General features: G+C 40.1%; 1 protein-coding gene and 1 long non-coding RNA gene across 15 annotated transcripts in view; one reads left to right on the forward strand and one right to left on the reverse strand.

The window, feature by feature from the left end:
* The window catches only part of grin2ca (glutamate receptor, ionotropic, N-methyl D-aspartate 2Ca), a 63,977-nt gene extending 53,957 nt beyond the window's left edge, over positions 1–10,020 (forward strand). The window contains exons 8-13 of one of the 2 annotated variants that reach the window (XM_037089933.1): positions 541–666; positions 2,306–2,535; positions 5,642–5,802; positions 5,921–6,108; positions 7,166–7,398; positions 8,137–9,759. In XM_037089933.1, the coding sequence (XP_036945828.1) occupies positions 541–666; positions 2,306–2,535; positions 5,642–5,802; positions 5,921–6,108; positions 7,166–7,398; positions 8,137–9,759 (2,561 nt within the window). Of the gene's footprint in view, positions 1–540; positions 667–2,305; positions 2,536–5,641; positions 5,803–5,920; positions 6,109–7,165; positions 7,399–8,136 lie in introns of both variants that reach the window. The other variant, XM_037089934.1, reaches the window with a different exon arrangement.
* LOC119014608 overlaps positions 1–15,389 on the reverse strand; it is a 162,642-nt gene extending 147,253 nt beyond the window's left edge. For all 13 annotated transcript variants that reach the window (XR_005073022.1, XR_005073021.1, XR_005073017.1 and 10 more), the window contains exons 1-2: positions 15,125–15,389; positions 13,714–13,830 (exon numbers count right to left, since the gene is read on the reverse strand). This is a non-coding gene — a long non-coding RNA (uncharacterized LOC119014608). The remainder of the gene's footprint in view (positions 1–13,713; positions 13,831–15,124) is intronic.
* Between the last annotated feature and the right edge of the window lie 3,820 nt (positions 15,390–19,209).

A 19,209-nucleotide genomic window follows, 5' to 3' on the forward strand; every position in this document is an offset into this window, starting at 1 on the left:
TGGCACTGGTTCCCTCCAGTCAGGGAATGTTGTTGGAAAGCACTCCCCTCCTCTCCTGTGACCTTTGGACTGGTTCATCTTTAAACACTTTCATTCTAAATATATATTTTTAGGCTAACGTATTTATATTGTATGATAATGTGCAGTGATTCTGTACTGTTTGTATTTTATTTGTGTATATTGTTGGAAATTTTATTTCAAGTCACTTTTGGGGGTAATGTGTATGTTAATCTTTCACCAAGGTGAAAATTTGCCCTGTTCGCCTTCTGGCTCATTTACAGCAGTTTTATTGATCGTGGTCCCTGACAAATAAAATAATAAAATGAAAATCAAATCACATTTAAAAAAAACCTAAAGGCAGGTATGTTGAATATTGCACCTTCAGGAAATCGAAAATTACAGTATGCTCTATGAACAGATTTGTCGTTACTGCTGATCGTTCGTTTTTAAGTGAACCCAGTTTTCTTCATCACTGCCAACAGATGAAGTTTGAGACTTGATTGTTTGTCTGACTCTGATCTATGTCCTCTGTCCCTGTAGAACCGTACAGTCCAGCGGTCTGGGTGATGATGTTCGTCATGTGTCTGACTGTCGTGGCCATCACAGTCTTTGTCTTTGAATACTGCAGTCCAGTTGGATACAACCGAAGCCTGGTTACTGCAAAAGGTAGGTCTCACCTCCCTCAATCCAAAATCGTAGATGTCTTCTTACTTCAGAGAAACAGTGTCTTGTTTCCTTAAGTTTTTAACTGAAAGGGAAATACAAAGACAGCCGTTTCCCAAGAGCCAGGTCAATATATTGACAATTCTGTAGCAGAAACACACTACAGGTGGTTGTAGATCGGATCAGGGATGATTTAGTGGAGGTCTGTGTGAAAGTACAAGAAGATCTAAATATAGCTCTTCGGTCTTTCAACAACGCTGAACTGACATATTTTATGAAAATTGCGTCATTAGTAAATAATGTTGAAGAATAACTCACTGCAAAGATAAGATAACATACTGTATGGGAAAACCAGTTCAAAACTTTAAATTAGAATTTCTTCATGATTTTTGTACATATTAAAACAACAAGGAAACGAAAATACTGCTGTCCAACTAGCTGACTAATTCCAACACAAACACCCATTTTACATGTTTGTTTTCAGGTTGAGGTACCATGTAACATATTTCATACAAATACAATACAATACAAATTTGAAGCAAAGCAGCAAATTAATGTTTGTACTTAAATCATTTCTTTCTAATACTGGCATCCCTGAACTTCCAGAGAGAGGCAATAAATACAGAAGTCTTACAGGCCTCCAGAGGCTTCAGAGAACATATGAAATCCAAGCCTATTTACAGAGGCCACATATTGGATCAATGCCTGCAAAATTGAGATACTTCAGTTTCATCTCAGAGCCATGTGGTCTATAAAACATCTTATAATGGATGGAGAAAGGCCAAAAGAGGCTACGCGCCAGGCTCAGCTTCTGATTTTCGTCTTAATGTATTTTAGGATGCATGACATATACGATGCCAAAATTAACTGAAAGGTCAAATATGACGTGTTCTTACTGAGGAACAAAGATCATTTCATCTATTGAATCAGTTGTCAGCATTTTAGTTCACACATGTAACTGAGTTTTACCTCAAATGTGTCATTCTTCAGACAGGCTGACTCAATGTTGTTGTGTATTATTGACTTCCACAAGTCAGTCCACTGACAACTGACATTTGATTTCAAGTTAAAGGTCTAAGATCTCTTCATTGTAATACTGACAACGATTTCTAATAAAATACTACACCAATAAGGTCAACTGCCTCTGGAGCTAATTTTCTTCTTACATGCTGGCTGACACTGAAAAAAACTAAATTCAGCTTTTGTCAAAATTCTAGGAGCTTGATTCACAGACACAGCAACACACAACACCAGTACTCAGACAAACACTTCAATTCAGTCAAAACTCGAAAAGAAAATTAGATGTCAACTGCTTTGATAATCAATCAATTCTTTGAGTTATTTGTAAGAAAATGACAAATATTTGCTGCTTTTCTATGTAATCTATGACAGTTAATAAAGAGTCCCTGGGTTTTGGACAGTTGGTCCTCACTTTGGGCTCTGAGAACTAGTTTTAAGCATTTCTGCAACTTTTTTTGAGACTTTATAGACTCACAGAAAGATTAATAATGAATCAATCTAGAGGGGAAGGACAAAAATATTTTGGGGGTTAGATAGAGGGATGACTATATTTTGTTTAACACTTTCCACCATGTACAGACTGACACTGAATCCTGTCTATTCTTGGCTTCATCTTCTCTAGATCCCGGTGGTCCCACCTTCACTATCGGGAAGTCAGTGTGGCTGCTGTGGGGAATCGTCTTCAACAACTCTGTCCCCATTGAGAATCCGAAGGGCACCACCAGTAAGATCATGGTCTTGGTCTGGGCTTTCTTCGCTGTCATCTTCCTTGCCTCCTACACAGCCAACCTGGCTGCTTTCATGATCCAGGAGCAATACATCGACACGGTCTCTGGGCTGAGCGACAAAAAGGTACAGAGCTCTGTCACTGTCATTGACAGTCCAGTGTGCGCTGTGTCGGGTGTGTTGTTGTGTTTGATGTACAGCTTAGGTATACAAAAAGTGGTCTATTTCTGGTGTGTAAACAGTGGGTGGTCGAGCTATGGAGGCAAATATCCAGAAGTGACAATGTCACGGCTGTGACTTTTCACTTTCCCCACAAAATATAAAAGGGTCACAGAATAAGTGGTGAAATTGAATTACATCCCCAGACTCTTTAGACAGGAATGTCACTGAAAAGCCTATGAAATGTAACACACAAGTGGATTTTCTGGGGGGACAGTGATTATAATTTCTGGTATTATCTTATGCATATTTGTCTGGCCTGAGGATCTGTTTTATAGGAGTATTGACAAGGAAAGCCATGTTAAACCATCAGCACAAGAAATGGTTTGTAGACTCTTTGCTCAAAGGCAACTGAGGGGATTAAAGGGGCATTTGAGGGAAAGACCAATCTGTCCACTGCTCATTATGATTCTGGCAAAGTCATTTACAATTCTCATCTCATTATACATTAAGTCTGCTATGCAGAGAAAGAAGCAGAGTCGTTTTGACAGCCAGTCCATAGATTATTGAACAGCATTCTGCATGGCAGCATGGGGGGAATGGAGGTTTGAACTGCTGTTTGTCCAGCTGTGTTGAACCCCTCAGGTTAAGTAAATGTAAATGAGGTACAAGATGAAGCCACAGAAAGTGACCTTGTATCTGAGGAATGAGCAATGAAGAAGAGCACAGCTGCTGTAAGGACACAGAGTTGTGTTAAGGCTGATGATTGCCTCATCCCTACAGAACAGACACTTCATTCATAGGAAAAGTCCTTGTGATGGGGTAACACATCATGTTAACTCTGACATGGACCAACCTCCTTCCATCCACCATTTGTGTCTGATACACTCATCTCTGTCCTATGTAGAATGAGGAAAGAAGTCTACAGAAAATGTTTCAGTGACATGCTGTCAGGATATAGCAAAAGGGTACACAGATATAAAAGTACCGTCCTCGCTAGGAAAACAACAGCATTAGCTGTTTGTTCAAACACTTTGAACAACAGATGTTTGTGTGTTCCTGATAAGAGACACCTTGTGGTTTTGCAAAAACAGCTCTCAGACACCAAGGTCAAAGTAGCAGGATGCTGTTGCAGCACAGCAACAGAGGAAAGGCTGCAGCACTTGCCTGAGTGAACATGTTGACTTTGACCCCCCGGACAACAGTTTTTATTAGGGCTGCACAATTTATTCTCAACATTGACACTGCGTGAGGGCTGTCCTAACTCCTCCAAATGCGGCCCACAAATGCTCCTTCTTTTCCCTCTTTTTGGTGGATGCACCACTACTATCCTTTGTGGTCTCACATCCCAAGATTCTTTGAGTGCCCTAAAAAGAAGAAAGAGAGAAAATGGCGACATTGCATGGCATAGATTGTCACTTTCTCAGGCCTGGGTGGCAGAAATCATGACGTAAGGGTAAAACATTTGGTGACGCAACCAGGAAACGCTCCGAAGGCTAGACCATTCCATTTAACAACAGCTGACACGGTTAACAAGGTCTCCCTGAAGGACTCGCCTTCAAAGACCATGAAGGCCGGGTCCTTCAAAGGATGCAGACCCTGAATTGAGACACAGCAATAGTAATGACCAACAGGCTCCCTTGATACATTTGTTTATGCTGAAGTAAACAGGACCCAGTTAAGTCCATGCAGACCTGGACGATGTTGAAGGAGCTGAGAACCATTTAATGTCTTGTAATTGTTTGGTTACATTTTAATTGTAGCCATATAATTCTTTAAGATTGCATTGTTCGTACTTGCCTGTTAAGGCACCAGAAGATGGCTGCATGTTGAAAGCAGCCTTTTAGTGTCCTCCACTGTCACTCCCGAAAATAAAATCATGCACTTCATGTGGTGTTGACACATAAAGTGACCGCACAGTCGGTGTCCCTGTTAATCTTTTCTCTCCAAGCCCTTAAAAATGTTGTTCTCACACTAAATGTTATAGTGATCAAGTTGTTTTTGAAAATGACTGCTATTAAAGAAGGTGTCATTATCTTGCAAATTAAAATGAGGAATAATAACAGATCATGACAGAATTTTTACAACGCTGTCCATCAAAATGACAGACAACGAGAATGTCTAATGCAACCTCTGGTTCTGACATAACGCATGCTTCATTTGAGCGAGCTGCAGAGACTTGATTGCCACATGAAACATATCATGCCACTAATGAAACAACCAGCACTCCTGTAGGGTGAAATTCTATTGAACAGGTTTCTTTGTAAAAGTTTAGTTATTCTGGTTTGTGGTTCATTCCCCGAAGACAGAAAAATAAACATTCACCACTGCAGTTTGTTTGGCTGTATAGTGTAATTTTGTTATTCTGACTTTCTAGTACCTTGCAGCATCACTCCTGTTTTGTTCAGCAATATATGACTTTCTCTGTATCATAACTCTACAACTGCTACTTTACGACAAGATTCTGAATCATATCCAAGCTTGTGTATCTTCCAACCCTCAGGATATTAAAGGTTGAGCTGATAACAGAATGCAGAAGAAGCCCGGTTCATCTTATCCAGACGTGACATTGTCCACTTTCTCAAACACAAACTTTAATGCAAATTGTCCCTCTGTTAATGCAGCGAGAACATATTTGCACAAGGTTAATGAAAAAGTGCAATTATGTCGATTGTATTTCCGCCACGTCCTACTTCCTGTCCTCATAGATAATGAAATGCATATAGTACTGCCAAAAGGGAAAGGATAAAATGAAGAGTTCATTTCTAACGGGGAAGGAGGAGAGGAAGAAGAAAGTTTGGATCTTTGGATACAGTGTCTGATCGTCATATTATAAAGTTAGATTTGAAAATGTACCAAGCAAGAGGCCAGCAGCTTTATCTGGACCTAAATGCAAAATAATGGCACTGTAATCAAGTCACAAACAACCATCAAGGTGTTGAAGCAAACTGGATTTGATTACATGTTGATACGCCAAGGTCTCGACGGTGATAATGAATGAATTATTACCTTTTTTATTAAATAACAATCAATCAAATCACTGATCATTTCTGTCATTCCTCATTCTCAACAGTTTCAAAAGCCACAGGAGCAGTACCCTCCATTCCGATTTGGTACGGTCCCAAATGGCAGCACAGAGCGCAACATAAGGAGTAACTACCCTGAGATGCACTCCCACATGGTCAAATACAACCAGAAGGGAGTAGAGGATGCCCTCAACAGCCTCAAAACAGGGTATGTGTCTGCCAAGGATAGTAACGATGTATTTACAACAGAACTGAGAGCCAAAGCGGAGCTAAACAGTTATATAATGCCCTTTTGAGTATAAAAATCCTTTTCTTTATCCTGCTAGGAAACTGGATGCCTTTATCTATGATGCTGCTGTGCTGAATTACATGGCTGGCAAAGATGAGGGCTGCAAGCTGGTGACCATTGGCAGTGGGAAAGTGTTTGCTACCACTGGTTATGGCATTGCTCTGCAGAAGGATTCACGCTGGAAACGACCCATCGACCTGGCCCTGCTCCAGTTCCTGGCTGACGGTAAATTCTTCATATATATACAATAAATTTCATTGAATATTACCAGTAAAGCTATAACTATGTTTTCAAAAACCGGAAAGGGAATAAATGCATAAGGAGAAAGAATAAAAACAAGAAATCGGCATGGGGAAATGGGAATGAATATTGGGTACAGAATATGGTAAAATGTACTGACAGACGCATAAATGCAAGTCAATAAAACCAAGTTTTAAGCTGTGAATTAAAATGTGTTTCTCACTCTGCTAACTTAACTTCTCAGACGAGTTATTTTGAAGCTCTTTGCAGAAATATGCAATAGATGGTCAGATGAACAAAGCAACACTTAATATTACATGTCACACAGAGGCCAAATAAAAAGTGCTGTGATTTCGACTTTTTGCTAACAATATCACCAGCTTGTAAACAGAAATAATGGTACAGATAGTAAGAAAAAGTGCAGTTGTTTAAAGTGCTTGACGAGGTCAAATAAATACATCTGCATAAAATATTCATTGGGTACTGCAAAATCAGTATTTGATAATAAGAATAAACATTTCCTGCTAGGCGGTTTCTATGCGTCTAGTTTAATTTTTTTGGCACATGTACAAGCAAACTGGTCACACACAGGAGCCGCCCCTGTAATTCAGCAGGATGTTAAAAGATCAGAAAAGGGTATTTCTGGTTCATAAAAATTGTTACTGTTTTTCCAGACTTGCCTCAGGTCTCTCATCTTAAACAAGAAAAAAAGTCCTTAAACTGGTCACAACTAGTTTTATCATGCAGATTTGTAACAGACATATTACTTGTTTTTCCTCTTGTTGAACAACATTTGTCTATTTAAAAAAAAAAAAAGTGTGATCTTGATTAATTTGGGATTTACTAAATCACAAACAGAACAACCGTGCAACCTTACACAGTTGTATCTGGAGCGCTGGTTATTGGAATGAATTTCATTATCCCATGCAAATGAATTTCATGAGAGGCTGGAGGGCATTTCATTACTCACACAAAGTCCCCAAATAATACTAGTGTTATGCAAATAGGGCTTAGGTCTGTATTCTGTGCTCTTCCCCTGCAGGCGACACACAGAAGCTGCAGACCGTCTGGCTCACAGGCATCTGCCGCAATGAGAAGAAAGAGGTGATGAGCAGTAAGCTGGACATTGACAACATGGCGGGAGTTTTCTACATGCTGCTTGTGGCTATGGGCCTGAGCCTGCTGGTTTTTGCTTGGGAGCATCTGCTATACTGGAAACTACGACATTCAGTCCGCAAATCCGAGCGCCTGGACTTCCTCCTAGCTATCAGTAGAGTAAGTTCACCTTATGCATGAAAACTACAGCATGAAGTGTTTTTTGTTACTGCAATCTATGACTTTCAAGGGCTAACTACAGCAATACAGCAGGAACAAGTTGTCTTTTAGCAGACAAGTTTTTGAGAATAACTGCCTAATAGTTACATATGTGATGGCCTTGTTGCATGATAAAATGCACTTGTAAGGCCTGCTGTCTCCTTGTGAGGTATCCTTCAAGACATGGCTTTAGAAATAGTGGTAATGCAGTAAGTAATCAACGCACAAGTTTAAGGTACTAAAAGAACTTCACGGAAACTTGCTGAAATATCGCGATGGCCAATGACAGAGAAATTGAATTGTCCCATCAAGAATCCTTCATCGGTGTGTCAACAGTAGTCTGAGGTGATATTAAGGATTCTAAACAGACACACAATTTGAAAGTAAAATAAAGCTGCAGCGATAAAAATGGAGAAACTAATATGGTAAGTGCATGATCAGCAACAAGCTCATTTATAAGCCTGAGCTGTTTTCAAGATGAAGTTCGGTGCAACATTTAGAATACAACAACACGAACCTGAAACTACTACAGACAACAATGTTTCTCTTTCGGCAATGGCAGTTTTTCCTTATTAACTTTGTCACCTCATTTGCAAAAAGTTAATAGGAATTTTACACCATATCTGTAGAGAAACATGACTGAATACCTTTGAAAGTTCAACAGCGTGTTGGTTAATTCTAGTATCTGTCTTTCTGCAGGGTATCTACAGCTGCTTTAATGGAGTAGAGCAAACTGACCGCAATGGGAGTATGCAGAGTCCAGACGTAACTACTAACTATTCACAAGCCAATATGCTAAAGATGCTGCAGACAGCCAAGGACATGGTGTCCTCTGCCAGAGTGGAGAACTCTCTAGACAATGCCACCAAAACAATAGAGAACTGGAGCAGGCGTGGGGCCGACAATGTGCGGGCCGGCCTGCCACCTAGAATAACCACCACAGACATGACCCATGGCCGTCTGCCCTACATCTCCAGCATCACAGATAACCACTCACCATACCCACAGAGGGCCCTCACACCCACCTTCCCAATTCATTATGGGGACGGCTCCACCCAGCCACTTCTGGATAAGCCCCGGGTGGTGACCCGACCCACTCCACTCCGCTACACGCTACCCAGTCGCAACAGTCAGCATATCTTAGAGAGGACTCTGCCCATCTCCAGCCTCAGCAGCCCTCATATCGCAATGCGGGACCCTGCTCCCCCTGGTACTTCTAACCCCCACCACAGCAGCAGGCTGTATGTGGAGAACCAGGCCCGGCACCCCACATCCCCATTTGTTCCTTACAGGGAGTTCCAGGTGCCAGATATCTATGTGGAGCACAAAGGACCGCTGAGGAGGAAGTTTAGCTACCCTCCTGACTGTGTGAGCCGGAGGAGGAGGTCCCATAGTTACGTGTTTGATGCTGCAGACCCCAGAGTCAGAGGAGACTATGATGAACCTCGATCCTGCCTTGCCGAGTTGAGGGCCAATCACCTCCTGAACAACCATGCCTCTGTTGGTGCCGCCATGGCCTGCACTGCAGGACACTACCCAGGTGGCAGCACCAGCTGCAACTCCTGTATGAAGTCTTACCTGGAGCCTGAAATGGATGATGTACCGCTCCTGGGGAAGGAGAAACTCAACCGCCGAGCCTCATTTCTCAAAGCCACTTGGGGCAATGATAGGATCCATCAGGTGGATGAAACAAAACCCTCCACATCCAAATCGCAGCCCACCCGTGCAGACATGCCTGACCTTTTTCCAAGGGTGGTAGTGGCCAACCCAAAGCCCCACAAGCTCTACGGCAGTCTGGGGCACAACCTGTCCTGCTACCCCTTGGCTGCTGAGCCTGCATACTTGGACCCAGCCCACATGGGCTCCTACCCCTACAAGCAAAAGCTCAAGTACTCCGAGTCCACCCGGCTGCCCTCTTATAGGGAAGCCATCCTGCAGAATGCCGCTGCCCTGCGCCGCTCCTCCTCCACAGTGGTGCACAGACACTACTCCACCTACCTAAACTCGTACACAGACTTGCCAGTGTATGTAGGGCCACTGGCTCAGGGACCATCCCAGTTCTATGATAGTTCCAAGGACATGTGCCACTTGTTCCCCTGTACAAGCCACTGCCCAGATAACGCAGCAATGCTGCCTCGCATGAGTGACAGGCCGGTGGTTTATCACAACAATATGTTTGGGCCCTACGATGGCACAGGAAAGAGGGAAGACCCAGGCTCTGGGAGCAGAGAGCGGAGGCAGGTGTTGGTGGCGCGCAGAGTCAACAGTCCGTATGTGCCAAAGCCCTGGGGCAGAGTATCCAGCCTGGAGTCTGAGGTCTGAGCCCCATCCTTACTGGACCTCCACTAGGCTCTCAAACTGAGCCCCTCTGAAGAGAGGGATGCCTGGGGGTTCTCCACTCAGCCTCTGATTAAAGCAAAAATTAAACTCTACACCAATAGTGTATTTGAGAGTGGTGACTCTCAATCATCAGTGCAATAATATCTTGGGCAGCGACATGTAAAGGAGAAGACACTGAGTAGCAAATTACTGCTGGGACTTTGTAAGCCAAACTTAAAATATCAAAAAAAAAAAAAAAAAAAAGGAAATGTTAAAAAGTATTTAATACATAAAATTTAACCTGTTGATTGTTATTTAAAGGATTTTTAAATGCTGTGTTGCTATGTTAAAGAATTCTGGGAGACAATATACTGTAGCCTCTCAATCTGATTACAACTTGAGACATTTATTTTTATCATTTGTTTTCAAATTCATTCTCCACCCTGTCAATTGAGAGATAAATTATTATTATTATTTTGTGATCAAACCACTGACATATCTTCCCTAAATTTTCTAAGTCAACAACCTTGGGTACACAGTTGATCTGAGGCTTTCTGCACCATTGGTCATTATTGCAACTTGACTGGGATTTTAAAAAGGGAAAACCATAAAACGTATCACGTGTATTTCCATTATTACACTACCCTTTAATAAAGAACAAGGTCATCTCAAGGGCCTTTTGGAATCATCTGTCATCTCAATCTTTATGTTAAACATGCTTTCACATCATACAGTGATTTAATGAATGTGACTTTTTACGTATGCACACAATCTATTATTTCAATCTTCCAATCTCACGCAGAGTGGATGATTATGTGAATACAGAATGCAGTATGTTCAGAGGTGATATTGAGTGTCAAGGCTGTGACCTTGGGTGCTAAGTGCTCCCACAAAGTGCCTCCAATCATTAAAAGGAACCTTTATAGTGAACTGAGATGGATAACACTGAATACACCAATTTACTTGGCGTGCAGCGGAAGGTTAAACACAATGTATGCGGCACATAAATATTAATTTATGCATATTAAAATCATACATACACTTCAGATTGGGTGTATACTGAGGGTTTGGATGAGAAAATGAGTGTGACCACGCCCCTTTTTGGGTGAAGATAAATTATGTAACAGTGCTGGCACCAAATTTAAAAAGCTGGTAGCCTGATCTTTTGCATTTAGCACATTAAAAAATAAGAAACACCACAATTCAAGTCTTTTTTTAACTTTCTCAAAGAACGTAGCACGGTAAAAGAAGAGTTCTGTGGCTTTAGGCTGTCCACAGAGACGGAGAAAATGGTTAATTGTATTTGTAGATCGAAAAGATAAAAATAACTAAAGTTTGAAAAAATATGGCCCTTCCATAAAACACCTGCTTTTGGAGTGGAGTTTATTTTAACAGTCCATCAAAAGCAAAGGGTATTTTAAGGTACAACGTGAGTATCTACTGATAGGATCACAAACCCTTTAAATCCTAACAGCTAAAAAATGATAAGGTATTTTTATTATGTTATTAAATTGGCAAAGACCTTAGAATTGCATTTTCAGCCAGTACAATTAGGGGGGCTACTTTCAAAGAAAAGGATCAATCAGTATACAAATGAAAGCACATACAAAGAACGTGTGCCAAAAAAGAAGCAAAGCACAAGCAAAAGCAAAATAAATCCACTATTAATACACAAAACCACAGATATTGCACATAAAATCAGCATAAAAGCTCACACTACCATCCAGCAGACACCAAACAATAAACCAGAAGCGCCAGCAGCAAAACAAAGTTAAAACAGAGACTTGTTGAAGTGAATCAATGATTGAGTGTCACATGAGAGTCAACCACACAGTTCCAAGCATATTTGCTTCAGACTCGAAAGGGCATTATTACAAACAACTGTCAACATCGTCCAAATATAACAGAAAATAATTAAGTGGCTCTGTGCAAGACACAACTTATGTTTACATCCCAAGAGCCAACACAGAGTATTACTTCAGCCTCAGGCCTGGTTACAAAACAACAACAAACTGGAAGGGAATACAGTGCACTCAATACACAGACATCCTTAAATCACAACTGATCACAGCAAAACATTAAAAAGCATCATAATACACGTGCCAAACCACAGCCAGAGGACAGTTAGCTCACTCACAACAACAAATTAATTACATTTATACCAAACAGCAGCAGAAACAACCAGCAGTGTCAGCTGCCACACAAGCATGTAATCACTGACTGAAGAGAGCAGGGACTGAAGAAAGAAGATCATCTCCTACCTCAGTACTACATATCACCTGCATATAGTGTGAACTATTAGTATCAACAGCTTGTTAGCACAAGCAGAGGACACTAGCAGAGGACACTAATCTTGCCGAAGTGAATCAGTAAGTGTCAGGGTGTGTGTGAGTGCGTTGCAGAAGAACAGTTATAGTTTCAAGATGCATTGACAGGAAACAGTAAAGCAGTATAATGAACTTGCTGTGTTCACATTTTTAAAGCCACCCCATAGCCTCAGGAGTGGTTACAGAGAGCCAGGAGGAAACAAAACAACAGGTCCTTAACACTCAGACATCAGTAGTTTTTTCATCACAGCAAAAATCAACATCACGCATCACAGCATCATTATATGTGTGCCAAGCAACAACCCAAACAATAAGTTCAGCCACAACAAGTCAGCAGCTTTAGAGCAAATATTAGCCGGCAGCAGAAGCAAAACATAAAACACAAGCAGCTCAACCATCAGCAGTGTCGGCAGTCATATTTTCAAGCACATCAACAGAAGCAAACACATAAAGTCACAATATGAATTTTAGTAAAAGCAGCAGGCACTCTGCTTGCTGAAGTGAATCAGTGATTGTCAAGGTTTGTACAAGGAGTGTGGTAGAGGAACAGTCATAGCTTCAAGATGCACTGCCATGAAATAGTAACCCAATGCCATCAACTCTCCGTAGAGCCAATATAAAATGACCGTGAGCCTCAGGACTGGTTAGACTAAGCTAAGAGGAAACAAACAACAACATGCAGTGCAATGCAGTAAAAAAAAAAAAAAAAAACAATCTGGGCCTCAACACTGAATATTAAAACATTATGTTTCATCACAGTAAAAGAACATCATCAGGCACTAAAACACATCTCGATACATGTGCCCAACGACAAAAACAACAAACCAAAACATAAACAAGCTCTAAGCTCAGCCACAGCAACATATGCAATCAGTTTTCCCCAATGAAAATGTTGCACATGAATCAAAAACAGCAGGGTTAGAAGCAAATATTAGCAGCCAGCAGAAGCAAAAACATAAAACATATGCAACAGAACCACCAGCAGCATAGGCAGCCATATTTCCAAGCACATAAACAGAAGCTGAACAAAGCCCAGACATAAACACACCATGTGAATATTAGTAAAAGCAGCAGGCACTTACCTTGCTGACATGAGTCAGTTATTGTCAGTGTGTCAAAGAGTGTGTGCTACCAATGTGTTGTCATTTTTTCGAGATGCATTGACAGGAAGTGTATGTATAGCAATTAGAAGCCCAATATTCTCAACTTGCTGTGTTCACATCTTTTAAGCCAACATTAAACTACCCTGAGCCTCAGGATAGGTTACAGTGAGGTAAGACAAAGAAAAAACAATCTGCAGTGCAAAACCATTCTGGGCCTTGACACCTGCTACTACAACATTAGTGTCGTTTTCATCACTTCAAAAATCTGCGTCGAGCACCACAGAATCACAATGCATGTCCCAGACAACAATTCAAAAATGAAGCCCTGCCACAACTAGGCATGCTCTCATTTTTTCCCATTGCAAGCACTGCACATGAATGAAAAACAGCAGCATTAGAGCAAATATTAGCAGGCAGCACAAGCAACAGGACCACCAGCAGCATACACAGCCATATTTCAGAGCGCATACACAAAGCCGAGACATAAACACACAATATGAATTTTAGCACAAGCAGCAGACACTTACCTTGCTGAAGTAAAACAGGACCCTGAAGGTTCACTCTGTGAAGAACCAGCTGATCAAAGGAGGTGCCAAAGTCACAGGAGTGCAGCCCACAACAGGTCCATGTACTCCTCCAATAAGCTGTAATGAAGCGACATTTTGGGACTGTTAATATACAAATGTCTTTATCAAATATTACATGAGCTACATGCTGATGTATACTTGGTCCTGAGGTCTACCATCCTTTGTGGGTGCAGCAGTATATAGAGTATAAAGATGTCTGGACTAAAGTACTAAACATCAACATCAACATTTTTTCAAGGTTAATTAGTGAAAATAATGATAAAAACACAACAAATACCAAATTAGTACAATAATTTTTACTCCAGTACAATTGTCTGACAGCTACAGATACTAGTTACCTTCTCAGATTACAATATTTCAGCAACATAAATGTTTGTCCAAAACTGATGATTCTGGATTTGAATGTTTGAATGTTTAAACTAACACGTTGAGTATTTGTTGATGTGTTGATAACATTCCTCTGCTTCTTTAGATAAATAGGCAACTTCATATACTTTGTAATCTTGTAAAAATATATGATGATCTACTAGATTACAGGGTTTCTCTACCATTTAAGACTTGGTGTTCAATCAGTTTTGGGGTGCTGATTTTCAATGTCTACTCAAGCAAGTTTTTGGTAGGCAAAAAAAAAACCCATAAACATTAAATGAACAGCAATAAAACGCAGCATACATAAATGTTAATCCCCAAAAACCTCATATACATTTTTCTTTTTTCTGCAGACATTTTTATGAGCACGTTTTATTTTTGGTACTTGCTACTAATACTCACATACTTTACTTAAGTGTCTTATGAGTGCAGGACTTAATCTGTACTTGTGTGGTAGTTTTTGTATGTTTGTGTCCAAGACACACCAAAAGGCAAGCCAAGATCTCAAGACACACCTGTCTTCATGTCATTTACTACAATAATGATTCCAGAATTAATTCAAAACGGTGTAAAATGACATTAAAACAGCTTCTCTTCAGCCCTTGTTATCCTCCTTTGCACAACCCCAGCCTCTGATGTGTCACACACTAACAATTCCTTCCATCCAACAACTGCTTTAAGGTGAAATAACTTGAGTTCCCAGGAAGATTTTTAAATTATTTTCGGGTGTAGAATTTCCCTATATATTGGGGAATGAATATATACAAAGCTCTGATGTAGTGAATTCTAAACGTATTCATTGCTTGTTGTTGTATAGTTATATATTACAACTAAAATGTGTGTTTGTGACACAATCCCACGGCACACCTGTATTTGAATCTCATTTGAGCGGTAGACACCTAACAATATTAATTATATTATCAACAGAATTAAATGAGTCTCCCACGGCCAACTTAATACGATACAAATCACAGATACCTACTAAAGATGTCGAAGAAACGCTTTAGCCTTCCCCTAGTTAGCAAACTCCAGCACGGACGTTTCTAATCAAGCTAATTACCGTGACTCCTGGTGACAATCAAGCTAGAGACATCACTGTTAGCTAATTAATAACGCTACAACAAATTACACACTGCTAACAACGTCTCACAGACATCTGCTGCGATAACTGGGAGCTCATTTTTACATACGAGAGGGGAAAACAACAAACTTTAACCGACAAACACCGAATTCAACGGCGTTCATTAACTCACCGAGGAGACGGCAGCCAACTGAAAGTGTCGGGGTTCACCAGGCCAGTCTGCAGGGGCCTGTAGTGGGCGCGCGGGCCACACAGTAGTCCCAGAGGCAAGCTAGGCTATGCTAACATGCTAGCATATAGCACGATTAGCTCAAAGAAAAGTAGTTTAAAATCTTAATATGTGCTGATTAAAGAGCCTGTATGAGTGACAAGTAGATGGATTAAACAGATAAATCAGCGAGTAGAATCAACAACTGTGCAACACAAAACATCCTGTGATTAAAAAATATGTGTTTTTCCAAACAGGCAAGAAATTATGGAAGCCCATTACTGCCAGTTAAAAAGAACTTACAGAGATTACAGCTCAGCCTTTATTTAAATTTTTAAAAAAAAAGAAAGAAAAGGAAAAAAATGGTAACTGTGAAAAAAAGACTTGCATCTCCTAATTTTGACTTTTTTTCCCATAATTATGACTTAGATAAACATTTAAAAATAATGGCAAATCAAAATAAGGGGATAAAAGGTGATCTCTTTTGATCTCGTAAATATGACCTTTGTCTGTCTTTTATTTTTTAATTTGTTTTAAATGAGCCCTTTTTATATTTTAAAACGTGTGTATTGTCAAATATTTGTGTCTTTTTGGGGAGGAGGGTTTTTTCTTAATTTACTCCTAGATCGATTCTTGATCTCATAAATATGACATTTGTCTCACAAAACTTTTAAAATGTTGACTTTTATCCAATGATTATGACTTGATTATGACATAATGTAGACTTTCTATATCATCATTTACCAACTTAACTTGCCACGAAACTTTTATTCATTTATTTCACATGAAGGCTAAGTTTTCATATATTTTTTTTAGTTGGAGGAATTAAGCTTTTACACATAACACAATGTAAGATATATATTATGAAGTCTTTGTTCCTCTTTTTTCTGCGCTCAATGTTGCTACTTTACCACAATCTGCAACAATAGCCTATTAAAATCCAGATCTCCCCAAATATTCCTCTATCAAAAGATTCACGGTATAAGATAATCATCTTATTTTAAAATATCCAACAATGTCACACATAATCTGAATCACCTCATTTAGTTCTTACTGAACTCTGAGCATTCAGAGCTGAGGTGACAAAAAGTTTTCATCTAATGGAAGTTGTTAACTTGCACATCATTTCGTGCACATTTATCCAAACTTCCCCACTAGAATTTAAAAAAAAAAAAAAAAGTTAATAATGTTGGGCTGCACAGCAGTTTGCAGTTTGTTCTGACTGTACAACGCATGAAAGGGAGGATCAAACCTCTAAAAAGAGCATCTCGTTAGGCTTCCTTTACCTTGTTAAGACGCTGACCTGCTGGCAAACTCTTTAAAACCCTGAATATGAATTAAAGTTTACTTTCATTCTGACATTGTTTCCATAAAACAAATGTTAACAGCTGTGGCTGAGAGCCAGACTCTCTTCTTAATCCTTAAAAATCACACCGTAGTGGGGAACCAGTCCAAACACAGCAGCCTTGAACTCTCCCGTCACAGCAATTATCCATCTTGTAATGTTTGAAATATCACAGCCCAAAGTGTTTGATTCGACACAGCCCCCGTTTAAACTCAAACATTTTAAAAGGACAGGAGTTCACCCTCATTGTCATCTACAGCAAAACCACAGCTGCATTAATGCTGCCAGTGATCCATGCAGCCATGAAACCCTCCTGCCTTGGGCTCTTGTGTGTTTTCAGGTTGTCCCAGAGACAAACAGCGATATAATGGTGCAGCGATGAGGCATTTATGTATTCTGCACTCCACTCTAAGACCTGCAGAATTGATGGGAGGGCTGGCTGATTGCAGTGCAGATGATAAATGATTCTACACATGCAGATAAAATATCACCAGCCATTTGCAATGTCCAAAATATCCACCGCCACACACGTGCTGCTGTGGAGATATTAAGGCCATTGCAGAACATTTCAAGGCTCACTGGGACTCCTGGCAACACACTGGCAAACTAAACTATTAACCTTGATTACTTTTTTCCTACATTAGCAGCCATTTAAAGCTCCCATCAGGGACAGTGTCTTGCTGTGAAAAATATTCATAAGTACCTCCATTTCGTTAACATACAGTGCTTAACACAGAACGATAATTTACCTGGACATGACGCTGACTTGAAGAAAATGATTAGTAGTCATGCAGTGTTAGGGATAGCTTAATGAAGAAACTGTGGGATTATGTTATTGTCTCAAGACGTTAACAAGCAGCCAAATATACACATATATATAAACATGTAGTGCATTTTGCATCGATGATGATGATAAAATGGCAAGCATCTTTACAAAAAAGCATGGGACATTAGGTAAACACTGTCTATGTGGTGGAGACAGGACTCTGTAAAGATGCTGCAGGATGTTGTGGTGGAGACAGGACTCTGTTAAGATGCTGCAGGATGTTGTGGTGAAGATGGTCTCTGTAAAGATATTCTGGATTAAAGCCAGGCTGAGCACTCTACTAATAAATGTGCTCCTCTGGTCTTTGTCATGAAAAAACAGTGACACAGACACATTTTTAAGGAGAAGGAGAGTTTACATGTTTATATTCTGCTGAGATGCCATGAAAAGGAAGTATTGTCTCATTATTTCTGTTATTACTGCACATTTGTTAATAATTATGTCCGCAGCTTCTCAGCTGGTCCTTAACAATGTGGACACTATCGTGACTAATTGGATACTAAAGGATGCTCAGTTTAGTGGACATCCGTAATATATTCTCTGTGTAACTGTTCATTCATTCTCTTCCAAGGGAAGCTGACTTTTGTTGTAATTTGAAGGTCTTTCTGGGTTAAAATCTCTGCGTAGCTCCATCTCAGCATGGTGCACTTATTAACTGAAGCTTCTCACTGATACCACTGAGTGATGAGCACTTTTCACCAAAGCCCAGTTTCATACAGAAACAAGACTCCTAATTGGACAAGGAGAGATTAATGCCACAAGCGCTTAATAAGTGTGAGAACTGACTCTCAGCTGAATAAACCCATTTCTGAGACCCTTAAGTAAATCTCTGAAGAACTCTTTCACTACGCTCAGCGACCAGACCAATATTCATTCATTTCACACAATAATTAATGACTAATTCTGCGATCTGTGTGCTTTGTAACGTGACAAATTCATTCCCTCTCGCTCCTCTTTGAAATGTATGAATTCACAGAAGGTGGGCGCTCAAAGACGAGCCATGCAAGACAATTCATTTCCCAATTTTACAACATAAATAGTGGACAAGATTATATCTAGCGTCAGGGAATAAGTTTATGAATATGATTTCACTCTTGATTCCCTCAACATATTGAAAATATTGAAATTAGATAAAGTCACAGGTACATCAGATGTGCATCCGTAGGCAGGAAGTTGGCTACAAGCCTCAGGCTTTTACTCTAACAGGTTTGGAAAAGATGGCATCTAACGTCCCATTAAATTAACAATTCATTTTCACAGCTGCTGCCCTGAAGCCAGTTGAATTATTGTTATCTTTCTCATTAGCTAAGATGAACTACTAATAAACAATGTTGGTGTGAGATGAAAAAACGCAGCAGACCCCAAAACAAACCCACGAACTCTTGTGTAGAGCCAATCAACAGAAGAGCATAAAACACCTTTTCCATCGAAGAAAAAGGAACAAAAAAGGTTGTTCTTTGCTCTTTCAGTGAAATAAACTCTCCAGTTTCAAATAAACTCTCTTGCTCCCTGGTAGTCACACTGCAACCACACTCGTACCTGTCAGTCGTTGGCTACAAACACATAGCTTGAGCTTGGCAAGACGGATTTGCTCAATCAGATGATCA

This window comes from Acanthopagrus latus, chromosome 23, assembly GCF_904848185.1.
Source record: "Acanthopagrus latus isolate v.2019 chromosome 23, fAcaLat1.1, whole genome shotgun sequence".
NCBI lineage: Eukaryota > Metazoa > Chordata > Actinopteri > Spariformes > Sparidae > Acanthopagrus > Acanthopagrus latus.